This window comes from Chlorocebus sabaeus, chromosome 11 (genome assembly GCF_047675955.1).
Source record: "Chlorocebus sabaeus isolate Y175 chromosome 11, mChlSab1.0.hap1, whole genome shotgun sequence".
NCBI classification, from domain to species: domain Eukaryota; kingdom Metazoa; phylum Chordata; class Mammalia; order Primates; family Cercopithecidae; genus Chlorocebus; species Chlorocebus sabaeus.
This window is the reverse complement of record NC_132914.1, coordinates 33,345,072-33,372,176: the sequence shown is the minus strand read 5'-3', so window position 1 is coordinate 33,372,176 and position 27,105 is coordinate 33,345,072. Positions and strand designations below refer to the sequence as shown.

Here is a 27,105-nt window from a genome sequence, read left to right as displayed (position 1 = left end):
GGGGGCAGTGAAGGAAACAAATGGAATTTTTTCTTCAGGCCCACAGTGTAAAACACTAGGAACTATTATTTCTACCACAAGCTACAGGTTTAAAATCTACAAGCAAAAAAGATAAATGGTTCTACAGACAAAATCATTTATTTCAATATGAAGTATATTTATTACTCTGTGCAGTAAAATTCATCTTAGCTGCTGACAGATTACCAACAACTGGATACAGAATATTTTCTAATAGATCACTTCATACAACTAAATGTGTATTCTCCCTATTACTGCATGAAATGACATACCAGGCAACATGAAGGAGAAGATGCAGTAGGGGAGTAGACACAGGCAAAAACATTCTGAACGAGAAACCGTATACATATTTCTTAGTAAAAGACATTCGTTTTGATACTTCGGAAAGCCAAGTTAAATTAAAAAGGCAAGTCAGTGTTACTAGCCAGAATAATTAATGAAACTACTGAATTAAAATTTAGGGAAAAAAATTTTCTTAAATGACTCAAAATGTGGCAGCCATATAGAACAAAAGATTCATTTTAATAGCTTTTTCTAGCTGATACATGAGGTCCTAGTCATTCTATGTTAACAAACTGAGTCTTACTACAAGTTACCAAAGGACTATCAGAGAATCCACTCGATGATTTAGAATAAAAACCTAAAATTTTAAAAATACATGTATTTTTCAAAACAGATCATAGAATCATCCAGCAGTATTAGAGCCTGTGATTTATATTAAGTAATACTAACCTGTCTTGAATATTCTTTCTGACAATGAGAAAATATGATTTAATGAGTCGTTCAATAACCTCACAATCTCGCTGTTCCCGAGCAGATAGTTTCCGTGCAACAGGAACTGGCTAAATAGGGATGAGGGGGGAAAAATGTTACTTTTGTGACACTTTGAAATGGCAGCATTTAACATCTGAAAGTTATGTAAGTTTTTGAGACTTTAGTTCTTTCTGTCTAATCAGTTTCCTACTAACTTGGTCATCTTATTAGACCTAAACCAAATGGCCATGGCTTACCACATCCAGCAGATTCACAGCATGACCTTTTTGTGGACTGGCTGGCATAATTGGAATGGGTTTTGATTTTTCTTCTGCTAATAACTCTTCAGCTTTTGAAGTTTTCAGCATTCCTCTCCAATTGCCTGTTGTTGGTTCTTGAACACCATCTCCAACCCCACCACCTCCAGATGCAACCTGAAAAAACATGTTCCAAAACCTATACCAACCACATCATATCTGACCTTAACTAAAACGAAGTTCATTTGATTTGACAGTAGTCAATATACATCCAGTACCCATCTGAAGTTTATTCATACAGATAATGAGGTCAGAAGGAGACAGTAGGTAGCATGTATAACTGAAACCCTGACCTAGCTTAAATAAGAGGTTCTGCTGTAAATTGTTTGAAAGGCATCAACCAATTTATGTTCTATTTAATTTCTTTTCTCTTTATCATTCGCTCACCAACTTTTCAAAATCATTCCTCTTCTCCCACCCTTCAAACACTAAATTGTAGAAAAAGTATATGCTGCCCTTAAAATCAAAACGACTCGTTAAAAGCACAAAGAACTGCCATTCAGTTTAATTTAAGTAATCATAAACACTGTTAAACTCTAAAAGTTCCATGAACTTATGTCTCTGAAGTTAAAAGTTTATGTATTTCAAGTCAATTTACATTCCTATAGTCAACAAAATGCCATAAGGTATCAGTAGGAACTCTTTAACAAAAAGCAAGACTACATTTGCTTTTCGTAGGCTGACAGTCACTATGAGTTGTTTCAAATGTGGAATGTGATAAACACAACAGAAATCCCCTCAACCTCTGTACTCTTAAGGATTTGCAGAAAGAAATCTAGTGCTATCACATTAATCACAAGTGCTTTTACACCTTATTTTCTAGAAAATTTATTAATCTTGACTTCTAAAAGTCAAAAATGACTTTATAATGGAAAAACATAATTCAACATTTAAGAGGGTTTTTTTTTTTAGTTATTCTTTAAGAGCTTACAATCTAAAAATGGATTATATAAATTTAATAGAGGATTATGGCAGTAAGAAAAATGGTAGTTTGGGGTAGCATTCTGAATCAAAATACTTGCTTAAATCTGTCTTTAATATGTCAGTTAAGGTGAACTATAAATATTAGTATATTTATATTACACGTTAACTTAAAAATGAGTAATTAGGTTTTTATACATGAATGATATACCAAATGAAATCTTAAGGAGAGTGAGCACATTCAGTGTGATGTCATGAATGAAATAAAACTTGTGCAGTGATTTAGATGGTTCGCTTAATATCTGAGCACAGTGGGGCTGAGAGAAGATAAGACATTTATAAACCTTTATCTCAAGTTCAGAACTTTAAATCTGGATAATTAAGGAAAGGAGCTAAATGGCAGAAAATCTTGAAATAGCAATGAGTCTGAATAATTTATACATTATTTAATTTTCCTCTAAAATGGTTATCAAGAATTGAAAACAGTCTCAAACTCTCACAGTCCCCCTGTTTGTTTTTAATTTGCTTAAGCTTCTGAAGCATATGTGAAGCTATATATAGGGTAACAAGTGCAAACTAACTGGAAGCATAAGAAAGAAGCATTAGATTAGAGGATTATCTATTAGTACTGAACAGATCTCAAGATCTTTAAAGAGGAAAGGAAATGTCCAAAAATACAATTCCATCTCTGAAATCTAGGAAATCTCTGAATTTCCTATCAAAATATGTTAAATTTCCTATCAAAATTTAAAACTGTTCTTGAAGGTCACAGAAAACAGTGAGAAAGCCTATTATTGTTACTAATTAAAACGTTTAACGCCATCTTCCACCGGTTAGATAAAAGGAACATTAAGAACATAACACAGACAAGAGATAGATACCACTACACAAACAGGTTATTTAATGGTGTTACAGACAGTGTTTCAGTGAGAACCAAAGGTACCAACATTTCCATTCTGAAGCAAGAGACTCACATTTTTAGTTTCTCTTCTGCTGTCCTGAATTAACTGTTGAAAGATATGTTAAAACATGCAATTTAACAAGCAAAATTTAAATACCAATGGGTTGAAATTTTAAAAGTGCAGGATAATTTCCTCTTTAAATTACTTCTTTTTCTGTGTGCATCTTCTATATTGCAAGCAAAAGCATGTCAACAATATAAACTATGCATTGCATTGTTATATAATTTTAAAATATATATTAGACTAAAGTGATCTGACCTTAGCATGGTATCCCATGTTAATATTCTTCTATTCAGTGTATTGTTTCCAGAAGATTATGTTGTACCAAAGAACTAGGCATGCAGGCTTAGATTAAGAATCAGAACAGACCTTGCCATCAGCCTCAGCAGAAGCAGCGGGAGAGGGCTCCTGGGAGGCAGGTGCCAAAGCACTTGGAACTTTAGAAGACTAAAGGCAAAAAATGCAGGGGGGAAAAAAAAATCAAGGATGCAAAAATGCATTCAGGAACACTCTATAAATGTGAATTTTTCCCTTCTGTAACAAAATCGTAAAATAACATGAAAAATGAAAATAATCATGGGAGATAAAATTGTTTATTCTGCCTTATTTCCTTCACCATTGTCACCTTTGTTAAAAGTTTCCTTCAGATGAATACATAATAAAAATCCAAATCCAAAAGCTTCATTTTTATTTTTGGTATTTGATAAGATTCTTTTCTGGCAAAGAAGTCAAGGTAAAAGATTTTTATACACACTTTAGTATTACAACTATTATAAGTATTACTAGTAATTAAAAACTCTATTCTGTGTATACTGTGTTTTCCAAGAAACCCTCTTATTATAATAAAATCTTTAGTCATTTCAACTATTTACAAAGTTGATAAAGTCACTGACTGAATTTTTTTAAAAAGCTTGATGCTTAAATGCTTAAATAAACCCTTAAACCTACTTTTAAGCATTTATGTCAGTGAATTCAAAATATTATCTTTAAATCACTCAAAACCCATTTTAAACTTGTATGTCTTTACTCATTTCCACTGGAATGTTAAAGGGAGGAAAAGAAGAAACAATTCCTCCTAGAACTGAATAATATTCTGAGCTCATCAGTCTATCTTTAGGTATTGGGAATATGCATTTAAAACTTTTTTTTTTACCTTGTCTCGTGATACAGCTGAAGGTAATTCTCTGGCTAGCCTGTTTCTCCTTTGTTCCTAAGAAACACAATCGAGCAGAACAAAAGTGATTATCCAAGTATTGAGATATATGCCTACTAAAAAATGTTCATGTTAATTGAAAAGTGTGGAGTAACTTAGAGATACATCCTCTCACTGTTGGGACTCATGCCATAATTATCATATTTTAAAATAAATAAATCGTTTAACCCAAAGCTTCTCAATCTTTTTTTTTCCTGCCCATACACCTGAAGGATACAATACAGTGTCAGTAACAGTGGCTCCCTGTACTGGAGATTCTCAAATGAGGGGCAACAGAGTGACATCTTCTCCCCCTTTCCTGTCCTCACATAAATGTGGAACATAAGCCTTCAACATACCATGTGGAATTTGAAGTCCAGAGATCACAGAAAACTCCACAAAGACTTTAAAAGTCACTCTAACCTGAACACCTTTGTGTTAAATTCAAACAACTCCCCTCATAAAACCGTATCTTGAAGAGGTATCTGTGGTTGACGTTATCCTATAAAAATGTTCCATTTCTTTATCCTATCTCCAGGAAATAGTGTTGACAACTGAAAGTCCTTTCTGTAACCTGGCTAATTTAACAGACTGATCAATTGCCCACTGTTCTAATTTGCTAATATTATCAAAGTAACTTGTACAAAGCTAAAGAGACTGTTAAATTCAAATTAGAATGTCCCGAGCATCTGCTATATCCAAGCACCAAGATAGATAGGTAAAAGATTATGAAAATATTGGCCAGGCACGGTGCCTCATGCTTGTAATCCCAGCACTTTGGGAGGCCAAGGTGGGCAGATCACTTGAGGTCAGTTCAAGACCAGCCTGGCCAAAATAGTGAAACCTTGTCTCTACTAAAAATATAAAAATTAGCCGGGCATGGTGGTGCACACCTGTAATCCCAGCTACTCGGGAGGCTGCAGCAGGAGAACTGCTGGAACCCAGGAGGCGGAGGTTGCTGTGAGCAGAGTTCATGCCACTGCACTCCAGCCTGGGCGACAGAGTGAGACTATCTTTAAAAAAAAAAAAATTATGAAGATACAGAAATCTGTAGATGTTAATGGTGGATCTCTCACAGGCAGCATCAAATACAGTAGAAACTATTTAGGTTAAAGTCAAAATTGCTCCTAGGTAGAAAGTATTTCATGAACACAGTTCAACTTGCAAAAAACTATAAGTTAACAAAGCTTCACAATGCTTTTGTTTTTGTTTTTTGTTGAGATAGAGTCTCGCTGTGTTGCCCAGGCTGGAGTGCAATGGCATGATCTTGGCTCCCTGCAACCTCCACCTCCCGGGTTCAATTGGTTCTCCCTGCCTCAGCCTCCCTAGTAGCTGGGATTCAGGCACCCACCACCCCTGGATAATTTTTGTATTTTTAGTAGAGACAGTTTTGCCATGTTGGCCAGGCTAGTCTTGAACTCCTGACCTCAGGTGATCAGCCTGCCTCAGCCTACCAAAGTGCTGGAATGACAGGCGTGAGCCACTGCACCCAGCCCACAATGATGTTCCATGTGTAAGAAATTTTTTTTTTGCCAGAAACTTGGCCCAATTTTATTTTTTCATGGGAGGGTATTCAGTAATAAAAAATAACAGATAGTGAAAGTATAGATATTAACAATCTTCAAAATAAAAAATTAGCATGATAAAATGTACGTTTTGAACAGGGATACAAAGCAAAAGGCACAGTATCTCGAATTCTCACCCTAGACTGTTACTAACCAGTTATGATCTGAGCTGCTCCCGGACCCCAGCAGACCTGGTGTACCTGCGTTGCTAACTGGACAGCTTACCAACTCTTTTTGAAGCCCTAGTGTCCTAATCTGTTAATGACATGATCTGCCCTCAGGGTTATGGTAAAGATTAAATGAAAATATCCACATAAAGTTCTCTGGCACAGTCATCATAACCACAAACCTATTCATTTGTAGAAAAATACTAATCTGAAATCATATCACATATGACCTTGTCAGTGTAACAAAACTACCACAAACACAAGTTTTTCATGATGTTAGTTTCAATGCAAAAAGAACTAAATCCTTTTAAGTGTCTACATGCTAATTTTTAACATAACTGTTATCTAGTGTGTTTTGAAGAGCCTACTCATGTATGTATTTTGGAATTTTTTCTGATAACAGGAATCACCCCCAGCTATGTAACCAAAAATGAGTTCCCTATACCTGTGTTAAGAAGGTGCTTGTTTCCTATAATAGTGCCCTGCAAAATAAGCACCAAAGGAATAACTGCTATCTGTAAACCTCAAGCTCCCCATTTTTTTTTTTTTTTTTTGGAGACAGAGTTTTGCTCTTGTTGCCCAGGCTGGAGTGCAATGGCACGATCTCAGCTCACTGCAACTTCCACCGCCTGTTATCAAGTGATTCTCCTGCCTCAGCCTCCCTAGTAGCTCAGATTACAGGCACCTGCCACCAACCCCAGCTAATTTTTTGTATTTTTTAGTAGAGACAGGGTTTTACCATGTTGGCCAGGCTGGTCTCGAACTCCTGAAGTCAGGTGATCCACCTGCCTTGGCCTCCCAAAGTGCTGGGATTACAGGTGTGAGCTACCACGCCTGACCACCCCATCTGTTTTAACCGGAATTGAAGTCAATAACACAGGATCCCTTCCAGCTTCTGAACTGCATATTTACAATTTTCTCACCGCATACGCAGAAGAGGAAATTTGATACAAAAGGGGACTCTGAGGTCTTACTGAATTAGGGAGTAACAGAAAAATGTACTATTTTTGGAGAAAAGTGGCAGAGGAAAAAAATGGCTTCTGGATCAATTGCTCTGTCCACCAGCCTTGGCTCCATCTGAGATCTTATTCAATTTGTTACATTAACATCAAAAGGAAAGAAAAGATCCATGAAATGCAGCCACCCCAGTACTGGTGAAAAAAGCACTCTGCTTTTCCAAATTTATGCTAAGTTGGTCAATTCTTGAGTGTTTCCTTCACAGCTTTCAGAGCCAAATGAAAACAATTTTAAACACTTTGTTGTACACACTTCCCCTGTATAAACTATAAGTTACCAAAATAGAGCCAGTCACACCAAATCAATGAATTCTCAGATTCTTTCTGAATTTCAATTTCGTAAGCAGAAAGTAATAATGCCTCCAGGAGGTTTTGAGAATTAAGAAAACAATGTAATCCCCTCAGCATACTTCCTGGCATGCAGCAGGCACTCATGTGGCACATGTCTATTTTATCATTACTCCGTGCTAAGTAAGTTTGATATAACTGAGTTACAACAGATTCTTCTGTGAAAAAGTGTAAGAATTATATTTACCTCTATATTATTGTTCATTAGGCCACAAGCATCAGCAAAGTCTGGATGTTTTGTGTTGATATAAGCCAGTTCAATTGCCACTAAGTTATGGACCTAGAAAAAAGGTAAGTTAGGCTATATACAAAAATACATCAACCATATTTTACTTTGAGAAATTTATATATAAAACTTATGAAACAGACAATACCGAAAAAGTACAGGAAACTTATGCCTAAATTACTTGATAATTATATTCCAACTGATGAATCTTATGTCAAACAATAATTTAGCTTTAAAATTATTTACATTTCAGCATCTAAAACTGCATTTCTAAGAGGGAACAATAACATTAAAGTAACTACAAGTATTTTACTGTTAGGGAAAAATAGTCATCTATTTGATGCAAATCTAAATTCCAATGCTGTATGCAACTTTGCTATTAAAACTTCAGATCATCCACTATTCCATGTCACTTTTTAAGTTCGTTTTCAACAATAAGAAAATAAGTTCATAACCAGGCATAAGTTAAAAATGTTAATTTTATTTGGGTAAAGGATACATCTAATGACCTGAGGTAGTGACTGGTTAGCCTTAACTATAAAGCACCTAGTTAAAATATTATATGTAGTTCAAAATCCTTAGAGGAAAATAGAAAAGTTAAAATTAATTTATCCAGCCCTCTACAGAATTGCTAAGTCTTTGTTTGTTTGTTTGTTTGTTTTTTGAGATGGAGTTTCGCTCTTATTGCCCAGGCTGGAGTGCAGTGGCGCAATCTCGGCTCACCGCAACCTCCACCTCCTGGGTTCAAGTGATTCTCTTGCCTCAGCCTCCCGAGGAGCTGGGATTACAGGCATGCGCCACCACGCCTGGCTAATTTTGTATTTTTAGTAGAGACGGGGTTTCTCCATGTTGGCCAGGCTGGTCTCAAACTCCCGACCTCAGGTGATCCACCCACCTCGACCTCCCAAAGTGCTGGGATTACAGGCGTGAGCTACCACACCACTAAGTCTTACAGAGAGAATAAACTTAAGCCCTTTATTATGTGCTGTCCTAACAAATCTCAGGTATCAGAATGGCACTTATCAGTCCAGAACTGGATAAAAAGGGTCTATTAAAATGAAGGTCCAATGATTCTGTGCTATATTCAGTCTTAGACATCAGAATCTGAGGGGTGTCCTCACTAAAGAAACAGCCAAACAGCAGCACTTACATTCCAAGGATGGTTTTGTACTCTTAGTAACCTCCACGGGGCTCACCATCCTGAGCCAAGGACCCAAATGCACTTTTAGTGATCAGAAAGAAAAACAAAAAACAAAAACCCAGCCAACAATTAGAGGCATAAGGGCAATTTTAAATGCTTATCCCATATTTCTGCCAATTTCAGCATTTTTATTTGTGTGGATAGCAGCAACCCACAGAATAGTAGCAAGCAACTATGATATTATAGTTATTAGGTCATAACAAGCAAACTGCAGAAGTGGCCAGATTATGCCGACGTACCTCAAAGTAAGAGTGTGCTATAAAGGCTCAGTTTACTGAGGCTAAAGATGGAACTAATTTTCTGTTAAGATCAGTGGTACTAAATAATACAGCAAAGCTATTCACACCCCTCAATCATAAATATTTTCAAGAAAACCCATGTCTGTAGGCCAACGATTAAAATATGAAGAAAAAATACACTTTATACCAGAATTATTAAAAATTTTCCTTCAAAATGAGACTGAAACTCAACTTCTTTTTCCTCCCAATACACTGGAAAACATTATGCCTAAACTCTAAAGTAACCATATAATGTTTATTAAAAAGCAGTCAAGCAAAAATTTAAACTGTGACTCATAGTAATTACAATGATCTATGCTATAGCAGCTCACCATTTCATTTGTAACAGGCAACCTTTTACGAAGAAGACAAGTCACCACTTCAACTATGGCATCATGAAGTTTAGGAAATCGTAACAATTCCTATAAATGGTAGATGAAAGAAAAATGTAAGTTTGTTTTTTTTCTTTTTAAGACATAGTCTCACTAAGTCATCCTCCCACCTTAGCCTCCCAAATAGCTGAGACTACATGGATAAGCCACCATGCCAGGTCAACAGTCATTTTCTTTTATTTAATGATCACAGAAATACTGAATTAGATTTAGAGCCTACATTTAAGAATCCTATTTCAAATCACTTTCAGGTAAGGGAACTACAGATTTTACCTTGTATCCCATCTTACACATTTCCTTCCACCCAGTGAAACCACCGCTTCATGTTCTTTTCTAGTTTACGTGAAACCTGTTACATTTCTCTCCGTTACCTGTGTACTGTAATTGCTACAGTGCTGAATGATCCTTTGCATTTCCTCATGAACCAGTTCCACACAGCGGAGGCTGGGCTCTTCTAGACGTTTGATTTGCCGCTTCACCAGTAACTCAAATGAAACCTCAGGCACAAATAAAGCAGGACGAGGACCCTGAGAAAATAAAACTTAGAACTCTTATTATATATGTAATTTCAGTTCTTCCCAAAGGTTAAGTCACATTTTTTGTATTTTTCATGCAAAATGCTTTTTAATTTCAAATATGAGAGCAAAATAAACTGTATAATTAAGTTTAAAAAGACATAGTATATGGGTAAGAAAAATTTTAACCTCATTTTTTTTACAGTCTAAAAAGCTAAGCATACTCACAGTAGCATTTCTAATGGCAGTCAAAATGTCAATAGTGTTAAGGCCACCAAGTGGATCGACAGATTCTAAGGTTCGCCCAAAAGTCTCATGGAAAATATAACAAATTCTAGCACCACCGCATCTGAAAGGCAATGAAGTATATGGTTTCTGGCATTGTGAAAGGGGAAAGAAGATACAAGTTAGAAGTCTTTCTAGACCTTAAAGTTCATCTTATTTTCTGAGAAAGCCTCAGATAAACAATTTCATTCATTCCCATTACCATGTGTTCTAATTCAACTCATTATGAACTAGTTTCTCCAATTTTTTTAAATGGGAAAAGGAATCATTAAATGATAAGTGTATATATATATATATATTTGTAAATATAATACATGTTCTGACATAAAACAACAGTTAACTAAGAATTGCTAAGCACCTTTTCGCTGCCCTAGTTTTCCTCAACTAGAATATAAGCTCCTTGAGAATAGGAAACAGTGCCTTATATTTATTTCCATTGATTCACAATCTGAAGTAGAGGTTGGCATACTTTTTCCATAAAGGGTCACATAGTTAGTATTTTAGGCTTTTCAGGTCATACAGTCTCTGCTGCAACTACTCAACTCTACCATTAAGCACATAAGCAGCCACAGACAATATGTAAATAAATAAGCATAGCTTGTTAGCCAGGCTTGTCTCAAACTCCTGACCTCAAGTGATCCACCCGCCTTGACCTCCCAAAGTGCTGGGATGACAGGCATGAGCCACTCGTGCCCAGCCCTACTCTTGCTTTAGACAAATTAAATCTCTTTTTGTTGTTGTTTTTGTTTTTCTGGTTTTTTTTGAGACGGAGTCTCGCTCTGTTGCCCAGGCTGGAATGCAGTGGTGGGCTCTTGGCTCACTGCAACCTCCGCCTCCCGGGTTCAAGTGATTCTCCTGCCTCAGCCTCCCAAGTAGCTGGGACTACAGGCATGTGCCACCATGCCCAGCTAATTTTTGTATTTTTAGTAGAGATGGGGTTTCACCACAATGGCCAGAATGGTCTCAATCTCTTGACCTCATGTGCCCGCCTCAGCCTCCCAAAGTGTTGGGATTACAGGCATGAGCCAACGCACTCAGCCTTAGACAAATAAAATCTCTTGATACAGTTACTGAGCACCTTATGTTTCCTATCTTGTTTAATAACTAGAAACTCTGGTATTATCTTTTTCAAATTCAAGTCCAGTTGAATTGTGCAAATACCTTTATAATGCCTCCCCAAATCATCCCTTCCTCTCTATTTTTACAACCACTATTGAGTACCTTTTTATAGTAGCTCAGGTAAAAGGTACTAGTCTAATATTATGCTAACAGAAGTAAGCCAAGCACAAAAGGACAAATACTGAATGATTCAATTTATATGAAGTATCTACAATAGGCAAATTCAGACACAGAAAGTCAATTTGGCCGGACACGGTGGCTCACACCTGTCATCCCAACACTTTGGGAGGCCGAGGCGGGCAGATCACCTGAGGTCAGGAGTTCAAGACTAGCCTGCCCAACATGGTGAAACCCAGTCTCTACTAAAAATACAAAAAAATACAAAAATTAGCCAGGTGTGATGGTGGGCACCTGTAGTCCCAGCTACTCAGGAGGCTGAGGCAGGATGATTGCTTGAGCCTGGGAGGCAGAGACTGGCCCAGACTGTGCCACTGCATTCCAGCCTCGGCAGTAAAGTGAGGCGCTGTCTCAAAATTAATTAATTAATTAATTAATTAATTAAATTAGAGGTTACCAGGGCTGGAGGAGAGGGGAATGAGGAGTAATTGCTTAATAGATAAGAATTTCGGCTGGGCGCAGTGGCTCATGCCTGTAATCCCAGCACTTTGGGAGGCCGAGGCAGGCGGATCACAAGGTCAGGAGTTCGAGACCAGCCTGGCCAGCGCGGTGAAACAGCATCTCTATTAAAAATACAAAAAATTAGCCGGGCATAGTAGTGCGCACCTGTAATCCCAGCTACTCAGGAGGCTGAGGCAAGAGAATCACTTGAACCCAGGAGGCGGAGTTTGCAGTGAGCCGAGATCACGCCACTACACTCCAGCTTGGGCAATAGAGTGAGACTGTCTCAAAAAAAAAAAAAAGGGCGGTGGGGCTGGGTGCAGTGACTCACGTCTGTAATCCCAGCATTTTGGGAGGCCAAGGCAAGTGGATCACGAGTTCATGAGATTGAGACCATCCTGGCTAACACGGTGAAACCCCATCTCTAATAAAAATACAAAAAAAAAAAAAAATTAGCCAGACATGGTGGCACACGCCTGTAGTCCCAGCTACTGGGGAGGGTGAGGCAGGAGAATCACTTGAACTTGGGAGGCGGAGGTTGCAGTGAGCCGAGATCGCGCCACTGCATTCCAGAGTGGGCGACAGAGCAAGACAGAAAAGACTTCTTATCTACAGTCTTGTTCCTAGACACCCTTCCTGTCTTATCTCCTATTATGTGGCATCACTATACATGCTGTTCTACAAAAACATTATTCTTGCATTATTCTTTGCTGTTCCCAAGCCTGAAACACCCTCTCATTACTGGCTTCTCAAATTCTATTCAGAGCCCAATTCAAATGCCTTCTTAAATGTGGAGCTCTCCCAAACCCTGAAATAAATGTCAATGGTCTCTCTTCAATGTCTGAAACGCTTCATTAGGTAGACACAGATAATTGGTTCATTAACTATTTATAAAGTGTTCATATACGCTATATGTACTTTTCTGAATATGAATTATATATAACAATAAGAAGTATTTAAATAAAAGTTATACTTTTGCAGCCTAATCAAGCCCAGTATTACCTTGACGTACTTTACCCACTAAACTCTTTAAAGGCCCATTTGTGGTCATCTTTATTTTTTTCAATATGCCATATATATAACCATTCAATAATTAGTCTGATAAATACTCTCTTTACGGAGTTGACCATATGAAGACCATCTCGGTTATATTAAAGTGTATAGAACTACACACACACACACACACACACACACACAAACACACAAATGAGTTAACGTATAAATCTGAACAAGCTCTGTGGATTGTACCCATGTCCATTTTCTCACTTTGTTATTGTACTGTAGTTATGCAAGATGTCCAACAGTGGGGGAAGTTGGGGAAAGGGTACACAGTGGAGGGTGAGTGGGACCTCCCTGTACATCACCCTGCAACTTCCTGTGAGTCTATAATTATTTCAGAATAAAAAGATGTTTTTAGAGAAATGGTTGTTCTTGCTAGTAGTAAAACAGTACAATATGCTAACAATATGCAATATGTAATGTAAGATTCTAAGGATATTATATCCTTTAATCTAATAAACTTACTTCTACAAATTTATCCTCAGTGTTTACTTGGACACAAGCCCCAAAGATAGATGCAGGTAGTCCATCACAGCTTATATGTGTATATAACAGAAAACAAACTATCCAGTAGTAGGAGACTGGCCCAACAAATGAGGGTATATCTAAAAAGTAAAATACTTTGCAATTCTTCAGACTGATAATGTATGAGATAGAAAGTTATTTGTTACATGATTTAAGAAATGATTCCAAGATAGGTATAGCATCTGATTTTTAAAGATATGTAGTACAGGCATCTATGTGTTATAGATGCATAGAAAAATGCCTAGTTCAATGCCAAATTTTAGGAATTATCTTGGGTTGGTGAAATTAAGGGTTTGTTTTTGTTTTCAGAAAAGGGGTCTCCTTTTTTAGCGCCATCTGCTTGCAGCACTGCCTCTTGCTCCTCCCACCACCTCCTCTTGCTCCTCCCACCACCGCTGCTGCCCTGAGTCACTGCCTGCACAGCTCCACCCGCCTGGCTCCCCATACTAGCCTCTGATATTTGAGTTCTTACAACATGGCAGACATTGACAACCTGCCTAGCTAGGGTAGTTAAAAGAGGAGTGAATACTCTCAAAAACCTGCATAAGTGCACAGATAGAAGCCAAATTATATGAGGAAGTTCACAATCTTGAAAGAAAGTATGCTGTTCTCTATCAGCCTCTATTTGATAAGCAATTTATGAACCTATGAAGAATGTGAATGGAAACCAGATGAAGAAGATGAGATTTCAGAGGAGTTGGAAAAAAAGGCCAAGACTGAAGATGAGAAAAAGGATGAAGAAAAAGAAGACCCCAAAGGAATTCCTGAATTTTGGTTATCTGTTTTTAAGAACGTTGACTTACTCAGTGATATGCTTCAGGAACATGATGAACCTATTCTGAAGCATTTCGAAGATACTAAAGTGAAGTTCTCAGATGCTGGCCAGCCGAAGAGTTTTGTCTTAGAATTTCACTTTGAACCCAGTGAATATTTTACAAATGAAGTGCTGACAAAGACATGTAGGATAAGGTTAGAACCAGAACCAGATGATTCTGATCCCTTTTCTTTTGATGGACCAGAAATTATGGGTTGTACAGGGGGCCAGATAGATTGGAAAAAAGGAAAGAATGTCACTTTGAAAACCATTAAGAAGCAGAAACACAAGGTACATGGGACAATTCGTACTGTGACCAAAACAGTTTCCAATGACTCTTTCTTTAATTTTCTTGCCCCCCCTGAAGTTCCTGAGAGTGCAGATCTGGATGATGCTGCTGAAGCTATCCTCGCTGCAGACTTCAAAATTGGTCACTTTTTATGTGAGCATATAATCCCAAGATCAGTGTTATAGTTTACTGGAGGAGTTACTGAAGATGATGATGATGAGTATGGTGAAGAAGATGAAGCAGATGAGGAAGGGGAAGATGAAGGAGATGAGGGAAATGATCCAGACTATGACCTGAAGAAGGATCAAAACCCAGCAGAATGCAAGCAGCAGTGAAGCAGGATATATGTGGCCTTGAGGATAACCTGCACTGTAATAGCCTAAACACAACTCTTACTTACTGCCTTATGTTTTTGTATTTTCTTGGTAGACTAGGTAATTTTTGTTTTAAAGGACAGGAAACTGATATTTTAAAGACCAATTTGTTCTAGCTAGCATTTTCACTAGTTTTTCTGCCAGATATGTTGAATGCACAAATTCTGTCACACATGTTCATTCATTGCTAATAATTTGATTCCTCTGGAATCTTTTTATGTAGCTCTTGGAGTACAGCTATGAAAATTAACAACTGTTAAAGGAAACACTTTTTTTTTTTTTCCCGGAATTTTTTCCTTGAAGAACCAAAGTATTTTTTCAGCTGTCTGTTGAATAGGGTTAAGTCTGCTTGGATTAGCTGTGCCTTTCATTACTTTGTTACAGAAATGCAGGGACTTATACTAAGACAATTCATCGTTTAAAAAAAAAAAAAAACTTGGCATGCGCAGTGGCTCACGCCTGTATTCCTAGCACTTTGAGAGGCTGAGGCAGGCAGATCACCTGAGGTCAGGAGTTCAAGACCAGCCTAACACGGTGAAACCCCATCTCTACTAAAATACAAAAATTAGCTGGGCATGATGGCAGGTGCCTGTAATCCCAGCTACTCAGGAGGCTGAGACGGGAGAATCGCTTGAACCCAGGAGATGGTGGTTGCAGTGAGCTGAGATCATGCCACTGCACTCCAGCCTGGGTGGCTGAGCAAGACTCGGTCTGAAAGAAAAAAAAAAAATGGGCAAGGCAACTATATGGTTAAGAATTTAAGAATTTCCAGTATGACCACACCCAATAACTGTATTAGATTGTTAATGGATTATTGTGTTATAGGTGAAATAGTTAACTGTAAAGTAACCTGACTCAGTATAGTTACTGGTACAACAGTGAGATGAATAAAACAGGATTTTCAGAAGTTAGCCTGAATTTAACTATACTTTTAAATTTAACCTCCATTAACTAAGCATCTTTTCTTTGTAGTAGGATCTACCTTCTGCTTCCCTGGAAAGGATGAATTTACATCATTTGACAAGACCTATTTTCAAGTTACTTGTTTGTTTGCTTGTTTTTGTAGCCTAAAATAAAAATTTCAAATACAATTTTAGTTCTTACAAGATAATGTCTTAATTTTGTACCAATTCAGGTAGAAGCAGAGGCCTAGCTTGAATTAAGGGTTATACTCAGTTTTTACCACATTAGTGAAAAGGGTACCAGCTTTGGAAAGAGATACTATACTAATAAGCAAGTGTAAAAAAAGGAGAAGAAGAAGAAAAAAATGTTAAGCAATATGATGCTTTAAAAAAAAAAAAAAGTTAAAGTTCATTTTCTTTGGGGTAGAGCTAGAGAGAAGGCCCCAAGCTTCTGTGGTTTCTTCTAATTCTTATTGCTTAAAGTATGAGTATGTCAATTACCCATGCTTCTGTTTGCTATGTATTAAAATGTGTAGTACTGTTTATTTAACTACCTCATGGATGTGTTAAGGCATATTGAGTTAAATCTCATAAAATGTTTCTTGATCTCGTTAAAAGCTCAAAATTTTGGGCCTATTTGTAATGCCAGTGTGACACTCAGCATGTTGTTCACACCACACTTTGATAACTAAACTAGAAAACAGTTCAGTTATCAACTAAATTATCAGTTAGTGATCTTTGTGTGGCGCATATATATATATATATATATAAAATATATATATATATATATATTTTTTTTTTTTGGAGACAGAGTGTCTCTCTGTTGACCAGGCTGGAGTGTAGTGGTGCGATCTCAGCTCACTGCAACCTCCAACTCCCGGGTTCAAGCAATTCTCCTGCCTCAGACTACTGAGTAGCTTGGATTACAGGCATGCACCACCACACCCGGCTAATTTTTGTATTTTTAGTAGAGACGGGGTTTCATCATGTTGGCCAGGATGGTCTCGATCTCTCAACCTCATAATCCGCCTGCCTCAGCCTCCCAAAGTGCTGGGATTACAGGCATGAGCCACCGCGCCTGGCCAGTGTGGCTCCTATTTTTATAGAAGTGGATGGATGCACTATTTCACAAGGTGAAAGAATTTTTTTCTGTATGACTGCGTTGTAGTACTACAGGGAGAGCACTATATTATTGTAGTCATGAGAGTAAAGTGGAAATAAGACTATTTTTGACAAAAGATGCCATTAAATTTCAGACTGTAGAGCCACATTTACAATACCTCAGGCTAATTACTGTTGATTTTGAGGCAACTTTCTTTTGACGATGGTGAGGGTGGACTATTGGATTGTCATTACAGGAAGGTCTAGATTTCCTGCTTTTAACAAAATTACATTGAATTCATTTTTAGAGGTGATGAAAACTTCCTTTTTGAGAAGTTAGTGTTAAGGTCTTGGAAGTGAACACATTGTTTGTAGTGCTATCCATTCCTCTCCTGAGATTTTAACTTACTACTGGAAATCCTTAACCAATTATAACAGCTTTGTTCTCTTTATTTTCAAAATGATTTCCTTTGCTTTGATTAGACACTTTTTTTGTTTGTTTGTTTTTGGTAACCGTAGTTCATCTAAATGCAGCTTTTTCTGAACTTTAAAGACAGAATCACTTTTTTTTTTCTGAGACAGAGTCTTGCTTTGTTGCCCAGGCCAGAGTGCAGTAGCACCATCTCGGATCACTGCAACCTCCGCCTCACAGGTTCAAGAGATTCTCCTGCCTCAATCTCCCAAGTAGCTGGGATTACATTACATCTCTATTTTTAGTAGAGATGGGGTTTCATCATGTTAGCCAGGCTGGTTTCGAACTCCTGACGTCAGGTGATTCGCCCGCCTTAGCCTCCCAAAGTGCTGGGATTACAGGCATGAGCCACTGTGCCTGGCCAGAATCCCATTTTTAACAAACTGAGGTAGCAAAATCATCTTTTTCATTCTTTTAGGAAATAGCTATTGCCAAAGTGAAGGTGTAGATAATACCTAGTCTTGTTACATAATGGGGATGTGGTTTGCCAAAGAATTTTCTTTATAAAATTGAAGTTTCAAGGGATGTCAGTGTTTATGCCATTTTTCCAGTTCCAAAATTATTCCATTCCATTCTAGAAATTTGAAGTATGTAACTTGAAATCCTTAATAAAATTTGGATTTAATTTTTAAAAAAGAGAGAGAGAAAGGGAGTCTCAATATGTCGCCCAGGCTGGCCTTGAACTCCTGAACTCAAGGGATTCTCCTACCTCAGCCTCCTGAGCAGCTGGGCTACGGGTGCACATCACCATGTAATTTTGTTTTTATGTTTTATTTTTACTTATCTGCATTTTCTAATTTTTTATGAGCAATTATACTGTGTGTACTAAAGAAACAAACACTTTAAAAGCTAAATTAAGAAATATTTTTTCTTATTAAAATAGTTTTACAAATACATGAAAATTTTACTTTGCTTTACATCATTTACAAAACATATTTTCACACAACCAGACATCATCCTATTATCTCTACAAAATTATATTTTTGTTTTATAGATAACAAATCTCAGATAATCTGAGCTGAAGTCATCTTCACAAAAGGAAAAGTGACCGAGCACTGTAGGTAACCAAATCTACAGAAACATTCCTTACTTACAGCTCTGAAGTTTCAATATATTTTGCAGTTCCTTCAATCGTGTTACAATATTCTGTGGCAAATTTGGTAATAAGCTGGAGTAAAGTAGCACTTTTATCATCCACGGGTTCACCGTAGCTATTTAGAAGAGACTGATACTGAGCAGCTAGAACATTTATTCTTGTTTTCAACTCTGGTAAGCAATCTCTGATGTGATGCATCAGTAACCTAAAAAAGGTTTTTAGAAAGGAAGGATTTAAAAGTAAAATAAGTCAAATTTTTAAAATGGGGAAAACCTATCAAATAATTTGTCCTGGCAAATGTGATACTGTGAAATACATATTTGGTCTTTGTCTTCATTTCCTGGCAGTCAGCTCCTAAAATCCTTGGACTCTCCAAAAGCATAAGAGTGTTTAGAGTGTCTTTGCATGTTAATGAGATGACTGGTGGCTGGGAGTCCCTAGATAGCTTCAGGATGGGAGCTGGTCACCAGAACAGCCTCAGAAGAAGGGAGAGAGGCCAAAGGTTGAGCTGATCACCAGTGGCCAATGAAGTTTCCATAAAAACTCAAAAGGACGCAGTTCACGGAGTCTTCAGAGAGTAGAACACATGAAGGTTCCCGGAGTGTGGTGTGCCCAGAGAGGGCATGGAAGCTCCACATTCCTTCCCACATGCCCGGCCCTGTGCATCTCTTCATCTGGCTATTTACCTATATCCTTTCTAATATGCTTTATAGTAAATGGGTATATGTTAAGTAGTGTTTCCCTGACCTCTGTGAGCCACTCTAACAAATTAATCAAACATGAAACGGGAGTCATGGGTACCCTGACTTATAGTCCATCAGTCAGAAACACAGGCTACAACGTGTGCTTATAACTAGCATCTGACTTGGGGGCAGTCTTGTGGGACTGAACCCTCAAACTGTGGGAGCTGACGCTATCGCCAGTTAAATAGTGTTAGCATTGAATTAAAGGACATTCAGCTACAATCCCCTGGAGAATTCCTTGCTTGATGTATGAGGAAAACTCCCCATGTATCTGCTCTCAGAAGCATTATGTGCCATACTGATTAACTGTGTGTAAATAGGAAAAAAACAATTTGTATTCGTTTTTCCTAAATCATAAAAGGAAAAAAAATGCAAATTATTTTCATATTACTGCAGTTACCACAGAGAAAGCAAGCCACTCAATCAATTCTTCCTATATAATTTTGGTTTCTGTCATTTACAATTAGTAACCAGCAAAGTAAAAATCAACCTTATTAAGATCCAAATCTATCAGTCTTTAAGGAATAAAAGTAAGAGAAAATGGCTTCTACTTCAGTCATTTATAAATAATCTAGAAACATCTTTTAGTCCCCCACCATCAATGGGTATTCAGAATCCAACGTATACAACTTAAGTTATTTCTACAGTGAATAGGAATAAAAGACATTCTATTTCTTTGTTTTTCCATCTCCCTTTCCTGGTAAATAAAAGACATTCTAAGTTAAGAATAGATAATGTGAAAATTACAAATTTTAATGCAGTTGATGAAATGCAAAGTGCAAATGAAGTCATCTCTAGTTCTATCCACAAAACTAAATTAACTGTCAAAATTTTCATAATTAAAACATCTTAAAATCACTTGAACATTCATTCTAGACTACATGATGATGTAATGTCAACCACCCCAATAAAAATAGAGACATCTACTCTTCAGGAACCTACTATATAAGAAACCATAAGTGAAGCTGTTAGGAACAGTATGAAAATGTAAGGAACTGAAAGTGAACCCTCTCAGACACCTATTGGTAAAAACAAACACATCTCATTTCCAAAAGGTAAAAAAATTACCTGTTTAGAGTCCTAGCAAGATACTTTGTTCCATTTCTATTGGCCAGAGATGGATATTTCTTTTGAAGAAAAGCATACTCATCACGGATTGAATCAGTTACACTCTTCTTGTTGTTAATATCTAGCTGGCTCCTGAGGTTGAAAAAATTACAAAACTATTCAGCTTAATGGTTGTCCTCTTCCTACCTCAGATGATGACAGCACCAGCCATTATTCTCTAATACCTGACAGGGACTGTTTTATTTAATTCTCACAATAATTTTATGTGACAAGTATTATTACCCCATTGTACAGCAAGGAACTGAGGCCCATAGAGACTAACTTACCCAAGGTCACACACTAACTGGCATAGCCAAGACTTGAAGTAAGTGAATTATAAGTAACTAGTGCCTAAATAGAGTAGGCCTCATTATTACCATTAACTATAGACAAAAACAATAAGTAACAGGTATAGACAGGTATAAAAATATAAGAGTGCCTTAGTCAACTGTATATTTTATCCATGCCAGGGAACTAATTTCGCCCAAAAATAATTAAGTTAATTTGAAGAACAATCATCTACAAATAATGAACAGTGTTGCACCACCTCCTTGCCTGAAAAAAGAGACAGTTGGAATTGAGAGTGGGGATGGGAGAATGACAGGAGGGATGGGATGGAAGGACATTAAAATAGAAGCAGACAACTGGAATGGATCTTATATATCAGGTAGTAAAAACATTTTCATTTTCTAAAGGCTTGAGACCCAAAGACATTAGGTGTCATTTAAACCTACATTGTATCTAGTTTATGGAAGAACTGGGACTAGAACTCAGATTTCATGATAATTTCAGGGTTTCCTAGCATATGAAGGCTTTGGACTAAAAGAGAGATTCATCCGAGTCCAGCTCTTTCACTACCCATGTGACTTTTGGTTAAATGTATAACCTGAGGTTTCTGATTATAAAATAGACATCAACACCTACCTCAGGGGATGCTGTGAGGATTCCAAGAGATACCATTTGCAAATTGCTCACAGTAGAGTGTCTAAAACGTAATTAGACACTCAATAATAGTTTCCTTTTTCCAATTTTTAATACCAACTATTTATAATTAGGATACCTTTAATAAAATTTCTCCAAGTCACATCCTGGCAATTACACAAAATCACTAATGCTAGGGATTAAACCAATCTATTAAAATCCTGCCACCTTAAACTCTTTCTCGACTGTGTATACATTAGGTAATTTTTCCCTTACCCAGTACCTCCTCATACACTGCTTAACATGATAGGCAAGAATTCTTAAAGCCTGGCTATTACAACATTTCTTCCATTTTGTGGTATTGCTTACTTTAGAAACATTTTCCATTAAAAATTTCTATGGGGGCAGGCATAGTGGCTCATGCCTGTAATCCTAGCACCTGGGAAACCAAGGTTGGGGGACTGCTTGAGCCCAAGAAGTCGAGCCAAGCCTGGGCAACATGGCAAGACCTTGTCACTACAAAAAAAATTTAACATTAGCCAGGTGTGGTGGTACACACCTGTAGTCTCAGCTACTTGAAAGGCTGAAGTGGAAGGATCACTTGAGCCCAGAGGTCGAGGCTACAATAAGCCACAATCACGCCACTGCATTCCAGCCTAGGCAACAGAGACACCCTGTTTCCAAAAAAAAAAAAAAATTTCTATCTCTTTTCTCCCTTTAGGGCAATTGATTCTTTAGCAATACCAAGATCATAGTAAAAGGAAGAAAAAATACAGGACAGTGTCACATTTCAAACAGATTTTAGAAATTCAGACTTGCTCTGAAGTGAGAATGCTACCAATTCTTATCCCATTCTAACTGCTAACCTGTTAACTACTCCAATTATTCCAAGTTTGACTGGAATAACCCTTCCCATCAATACATCCATGGCATCGGTACCCGCATCCATGAGATCAAGTTTAGTGATTACAGCTAGGGTTCTGCGACCTGGTAAATGCAAAAAGAGAAAAGGGCAAAGAAAAGAAAGAAAGAAAGAAAATGATCCATTAAATAAAACTATTAAGCATTAATAAAGGAAAACCCTCATCTATAATCCCACTTAGTATTACCTCTGTCATCATTTTGGTAATGCCTTCTTACCTTTCTAAAACATTGTGTACAATTTTTAAAAACATTTTTGCCAGGTGTGGTGGCTCATGCCTGTAATTCCAGCAGTTTGGGAGGCCAAAGCAGGCGGATCACCTGAGGTCAGGAGTTCGAGACCAGCCTGACTAACATGGTAAAACCCCATCTCTACTAAAAATACAAAAATTAGCCAGGCGTAGTGGTAGATGCCTATAATCCCAGCTGCTCGGGAGGCTGAGGCAGAAGAATTGCTTAAACCCGGGAGGCGAAGGTTGCAGTGAGCTGAGAGCGTGCCATTGCACTCCAGCCTGGATGACAGAGCAAGACTCCGTCTCACAAAAATATAGATATAGATATAGATATAGAGATAGTATATATTAAAAAATAGATTTTTTTCACATGCAATTTTTTGTTGACTCTTAGGGCTATTTTGTAAGCATTTAAAAAATCTATATAAAATTTACATCCAGGTGATATGGCCTATGCCTATAATCCCAACACTTTGGAAGGCCAAGGCGGACAGATTGCTTGAGCCCAGGAGTTCGAGACCAGCCTGGGCAAAGTGGTGAAACTCTGTCTCTACAACAAATAGAAAATTTAGCAGGGTATGGTAGTCCTAGCTACAGGTGAGGCTGAGGTGGGAGAACTACCTGAGCCCAAGAGGTCAAGGGTGCAGTGAACCGTGATTGCACCACTGCACTCCAGCCTGGGCAATGGAATGAGACCCTGTCTCAAAAAACAAAAATTAAAATAAAAATATTGACTCCTTTTTGGTGTGCAGTTCTAAGAGTTTTGACAAATGCCAAGAGATATTTCACAACCAACTCAAGACACTGCCGCCCCCCACCAAATTTTCTTATGCTAACCAATCAAACCAACTTTCCATCCCTAGTTTTGCCTTTTCTAGAATGTTATATAAACGAAATCAGATAGTACATAACCTTTTGAGTCTGGCTTCTTTCATTTAGCATAATGCAGTTGAGATTCATCCATGTTCTTGTATATTAATAGTCCATTCTTTTTTATTGCGGAGTAGTGTCCCATTGTATGGAATGTACTATACTTTAGTTTCACTCCTCATCTGAGAAACATGTGAGATGTTTCCAGTTTTTGGAAATTATGAATAAAGATGCTGTAGACATTTGTATATAGTTTTTTATATGAACACTGGTTCTCATTTAACATGGTTAAACACCTAGGAATGGGACTGCTAATTTAACTTTACAAGAAACTGCCAGACTTGTTTCCCAAAATGACTATACCACTCCCACCAGCAGTGTATGAGTTCAACTGCTCTGCATAGTGTACAATTTTTAGTCATAAGCATTTTTTGTGTGTGTGTGCAGTGGTACAATCTCGGCTCACTGTAACCTTCGCCTCCTGAGTTCAAATGATTCTCATGTCTCAGCCTCCCCAGTAGCTGGGATTACAGGCATGCACCACCATGCCCGGCTAATTTTTGTATTTTTAATAGAGATGGGTTTTCACCATGTTGGCCAGGTTGCTCTGGAACTTCTGGCCTCAAGTGATCCGCTCACCTCAGCCTCCCAAAGTGCTGGGATTACAAGTGTGAGCCACCATGCCAAGCATTTTTCTGTATTGCTCCAAATCAACAAAATCATCCTTTTTAATTATTTCATATTTTACTGTTATAATTTATTTAATCCTTCCAACTGTTGGTCGTATTAAGTTGTTTCAAAATTTTAATACTATAAATAATAAATACTAGGCCATTTATTTCCTTATGATGTATTATTAGATTAAGATTAGTAATCAAGCCAGGTGCAGTGGCTCACTCCTGTAATCCTAACACTTTGGGAGACTGAGGCGGGCAGATCGCTTGAGCCCAGGAGTGCGAGGCTGCAATGAGGCATGATTGTGCCACTGCACTCCAGGCCTGGGCAACAGAGTAAGACCCTACATCCAATACAAAAAAAAAGATTAGATTAAAAATATTACAATATTTATGGCTCGAGGGTCAGTTTAAAATAGAGTTAATACATATAAAATGCTTAACAGGTTTTTTTTGTTTGTTTTTTTTACGAAGGTCTGGCTCTGAGCCCAGGCAAGAGTGCAATGGCATGATCTTGGCTCACTGCAACCTCTGCCTTCCAGGCTCAAGCCATCCTCCCACCTCAGCATCCCAAGTAGCTAGGACCACAGGCCAGTGCCATCATACCCAGCTAATTTTTTTTTTTGTATTTTTTATAGAGATGGGGGTCTCATTTTGCTGCCCAGGCTGGTCTGAAACTCCTGAGCTCAAGTGATCCACCAGCCTTGCCTCCCAAAGTGCTGGTATTATGGGCATGAGCCACTGAGCTCAGCCTACTTTAAATAATAAAAATAAATGTAAATAAACTCTTTGATAAAGTTTATCTTTTACTTTAACTGAAGTGAACATTATTTACTCAAGTGGTTAAAAAAAAGTTTCTTAAAAACTTGAAATATAAAATTTTGGGGCCAGGCGCAGTGGCTCACACCTGTAATCCCAGCACTTTGGGAGAACGAGGCGGGCAGATCACAAGGTCAGGAGATCGAGACCATCCTGGCTAACATGGTGAAACCCTGTCTCTACTAAAAATACAAAAAATTAGCCAGGTGTGGTGGCGGGTACCTGTAGTCCCAGCTACTTGGGAGGCTGAGGTAGGAGAATGGCTTGAACCCAGGAGGCAGAGCTTGCAGTGAGCCGAGATCACGCCACTGCACTCCAGCCTGGGTGATAGAGCAAGACTCTGTATTAAAAAAAAAAAAAAAAAAAGTGTTAAAGTGACCCTGCTTATGGGATTTTTTATTGGCAGTCTTAGCACCATTTCATATCAAATTTTTATTTGAAATTATTCTTCAAAGCAGGGTAAGAAAAACACGACACAACCTTCAGACCCTCTAAATAGTAAGGTGAAAAAAATGGTTTCTATATGAGGCCATGCAGACATTTGTTAGCAACAATAGTAACCACTCTCTTACAAGCCAGCATTTTATACATGCTACGAGATGTGCACTACATCATTAGTCAAGCATCAGTGACCCACAGTGTGAACTAATCCTTGGGGTTAAAATGCTTCATGAAAGGATTTTACCATCATTTCTAAAAATCCCCTTTGCCTTGAGCATGTCTAAATGTTCTCTACCTCTGCAGAATGTAGATACCATAATTCTCTACTGTACCATAATAATCTACAATGATTATCTACTATGTTATTTTTTTTTTAACAGAGTCTATGTTGCCCAGGCTGACTTTGAACTCCTGACCTCAAACAATGCTCCCATCTCAGCCTTCTGAGTAGCTGGGACCACAGGCACATGTGACCACACCTGGCTATGTGATTTACTCTTAAAAGCCAGCCATTCAAATACCTAAGTTGCAAAACAAGAAATCCTTTTTGCAAAGCCACTGTATTATTTTAAAATTATTAGGTAACCATTACAAATAAAGATGTGAAATATTTTTGCCTAGTCTGTATAGCAATTTAATAACCTTATTTTCCATCAGAATTTCTATTTTTATAAACAAAAATAGGAAAGCATTATCTTTTAAATTTGTATTAACAACTAGAGATACTGTTTTTAAAGAGAAAAAATCCTTTCTCAAGGGTAGATTTACCATTGTAAAATAAGCATCTCATTAAATATTAACATCTGTCCTTACCATCTGGATCTACCTCTCTTGAAATTTTAAGTGCCTCTGATGTTGCCATATCTGTATTAGCAGCAGTGACAGCGAGGATAATGGAATTTGGGTTACTGATGAACCGAAGAATGAGCTCTCTGATTTGAAGCTCAATATCCTTAGGTTGATCACCTACAGGCACCTAAACCAAACAGAGATGAGCAAGGAACTAATAGTTAAAAATCAACTCAGCTTTTTTACCCACAATTAATCCACAGAATATAGGTATATCCATTTACAAATAGTTAAAATAAAAATAAAGACATTAATAATATACTACAGTGGTATTTATGATTCTGGTAATGTGTCGAGTCTCAAACTGTAACTCTTGCAAATATCAAAAGTTAATTTAATACAATCCCCTGTTAAGAACTGGTCAGTGTGGATTGGCTAGATACAAATTCATTGATTCATTCATTCAATTATCAAGTGTTTACTGGCAGCCTACTCTATTTCAGGCTCTTTTCTGAACGTGATTTCAGGTCATGTCAGATTATGTTACAGTAGCGAATTTTAAAAAGACCAAACTTCCTGTCTTCATAGAACTTATGTTTTAGTAATAACAGGCATATAATAAACAAAAACATATATATAGTATCCAGATGGTGGTAAGGGCTATGGAAAAATAAGGCAGAACAGCAGGCTAGGGAATGATTAGAGAAGATTATGATTTTTTTTTTTTTTTGAGACAGGGTCTCACTCTATCACCTAGGCTGGAGTGCAATGGTGCGATCATAGCTCACTGTATCTTTGAACTCCTGGGCTCAAATGATCCTCCTGCCCCAGCCTCCCAAAGTGCTAGAACTACAAGCATAAGCCACTGCACCTGGCCATTAGGATTACGATTTTAATGTTTTAAATTGGTTTATGTTTTTAAATACAGTAATCAGGGAAACTTCACTGAGACAACTGACACTTAAGAGAATGAGCAGAAATTAAGCCAATAAGGGAGAGGTACATACAGATATGTGGGGGGAAAACAGTCCAAAGAGAGTGAACAGTGAGGGCAGGAGGCTG

General features: G+C 37.6%; 1 protein-coding gene and 1 pseudogene across 8 annotated transcripts in view; one reads left to right on the top strand and one right to left on the bottom strand.

Moving 5' to 3' along the window:
* DNM1L (dynamin 1 like) overlaps positions 1-27,105 on the bottom strand; it is a 66,741-nt gene that overhangs the window by 4,429 nt on the left and 35,207 nt on the right. For 2 of the 8 annotated variants that reach the window (XM_007968123.3, XM_007968125.3), the window contains 13 exons: positions 26,068-26,230; positions 22,163-22,283; positions 20,337-20,468; positions 18,524-18,730; positions 10,100-10,220; positions 9,728-9,883; positions 9,297-9,386; positions 7,447-7,539; positions 4,125-4,181; positions 3,341-3,418; positions 2,984-3,016; positions 1,029-1,205; positions 751-860 (listed from right to left, as the gene is read on the bottom strand). In XM_007968123.3, coding sequence (XP_007966314.2) covers positions 751-860; positions 1,029-1,205; positions 2,984-3,016; positions 3,341-3,418; positions 4,125-4,181; positions 7,447-7,539; positions 9,297-9,386; positions 9,728-9,883; positions 10,100-10,220; positions 18,524-18,730; positions 20,337-20,468; positions 22,163-22,283; positions 26,068-26,230 — 1,538 coding nt within the window. The remainder of the gene's footprint in view (positions 1-750; positions 861-1,028; positions 1,206-2,983; positions 3,017-3,340; positions 3,419-4,124; positions 4,182-7,446; positions 7,540-9,296; positions 9,387-9,727; positions 9,884-10,099; positions 10,221-18,523; positions 18,731-20,336; positions 20,469-22,162; positions 22,284-26,067; positions 26,231-27,105) is intronic. The other 6 variants (XM_007968124.3, XM_007968126.3, XM_007968127.3 and 3 more) reach the window with 3 other exon arrangements.
* On the top strand, positions 13,868-15,008 carry LOC103218836 (nucleosome assembly protein 1-like 1 pseudogene; annotated as a pseudogene).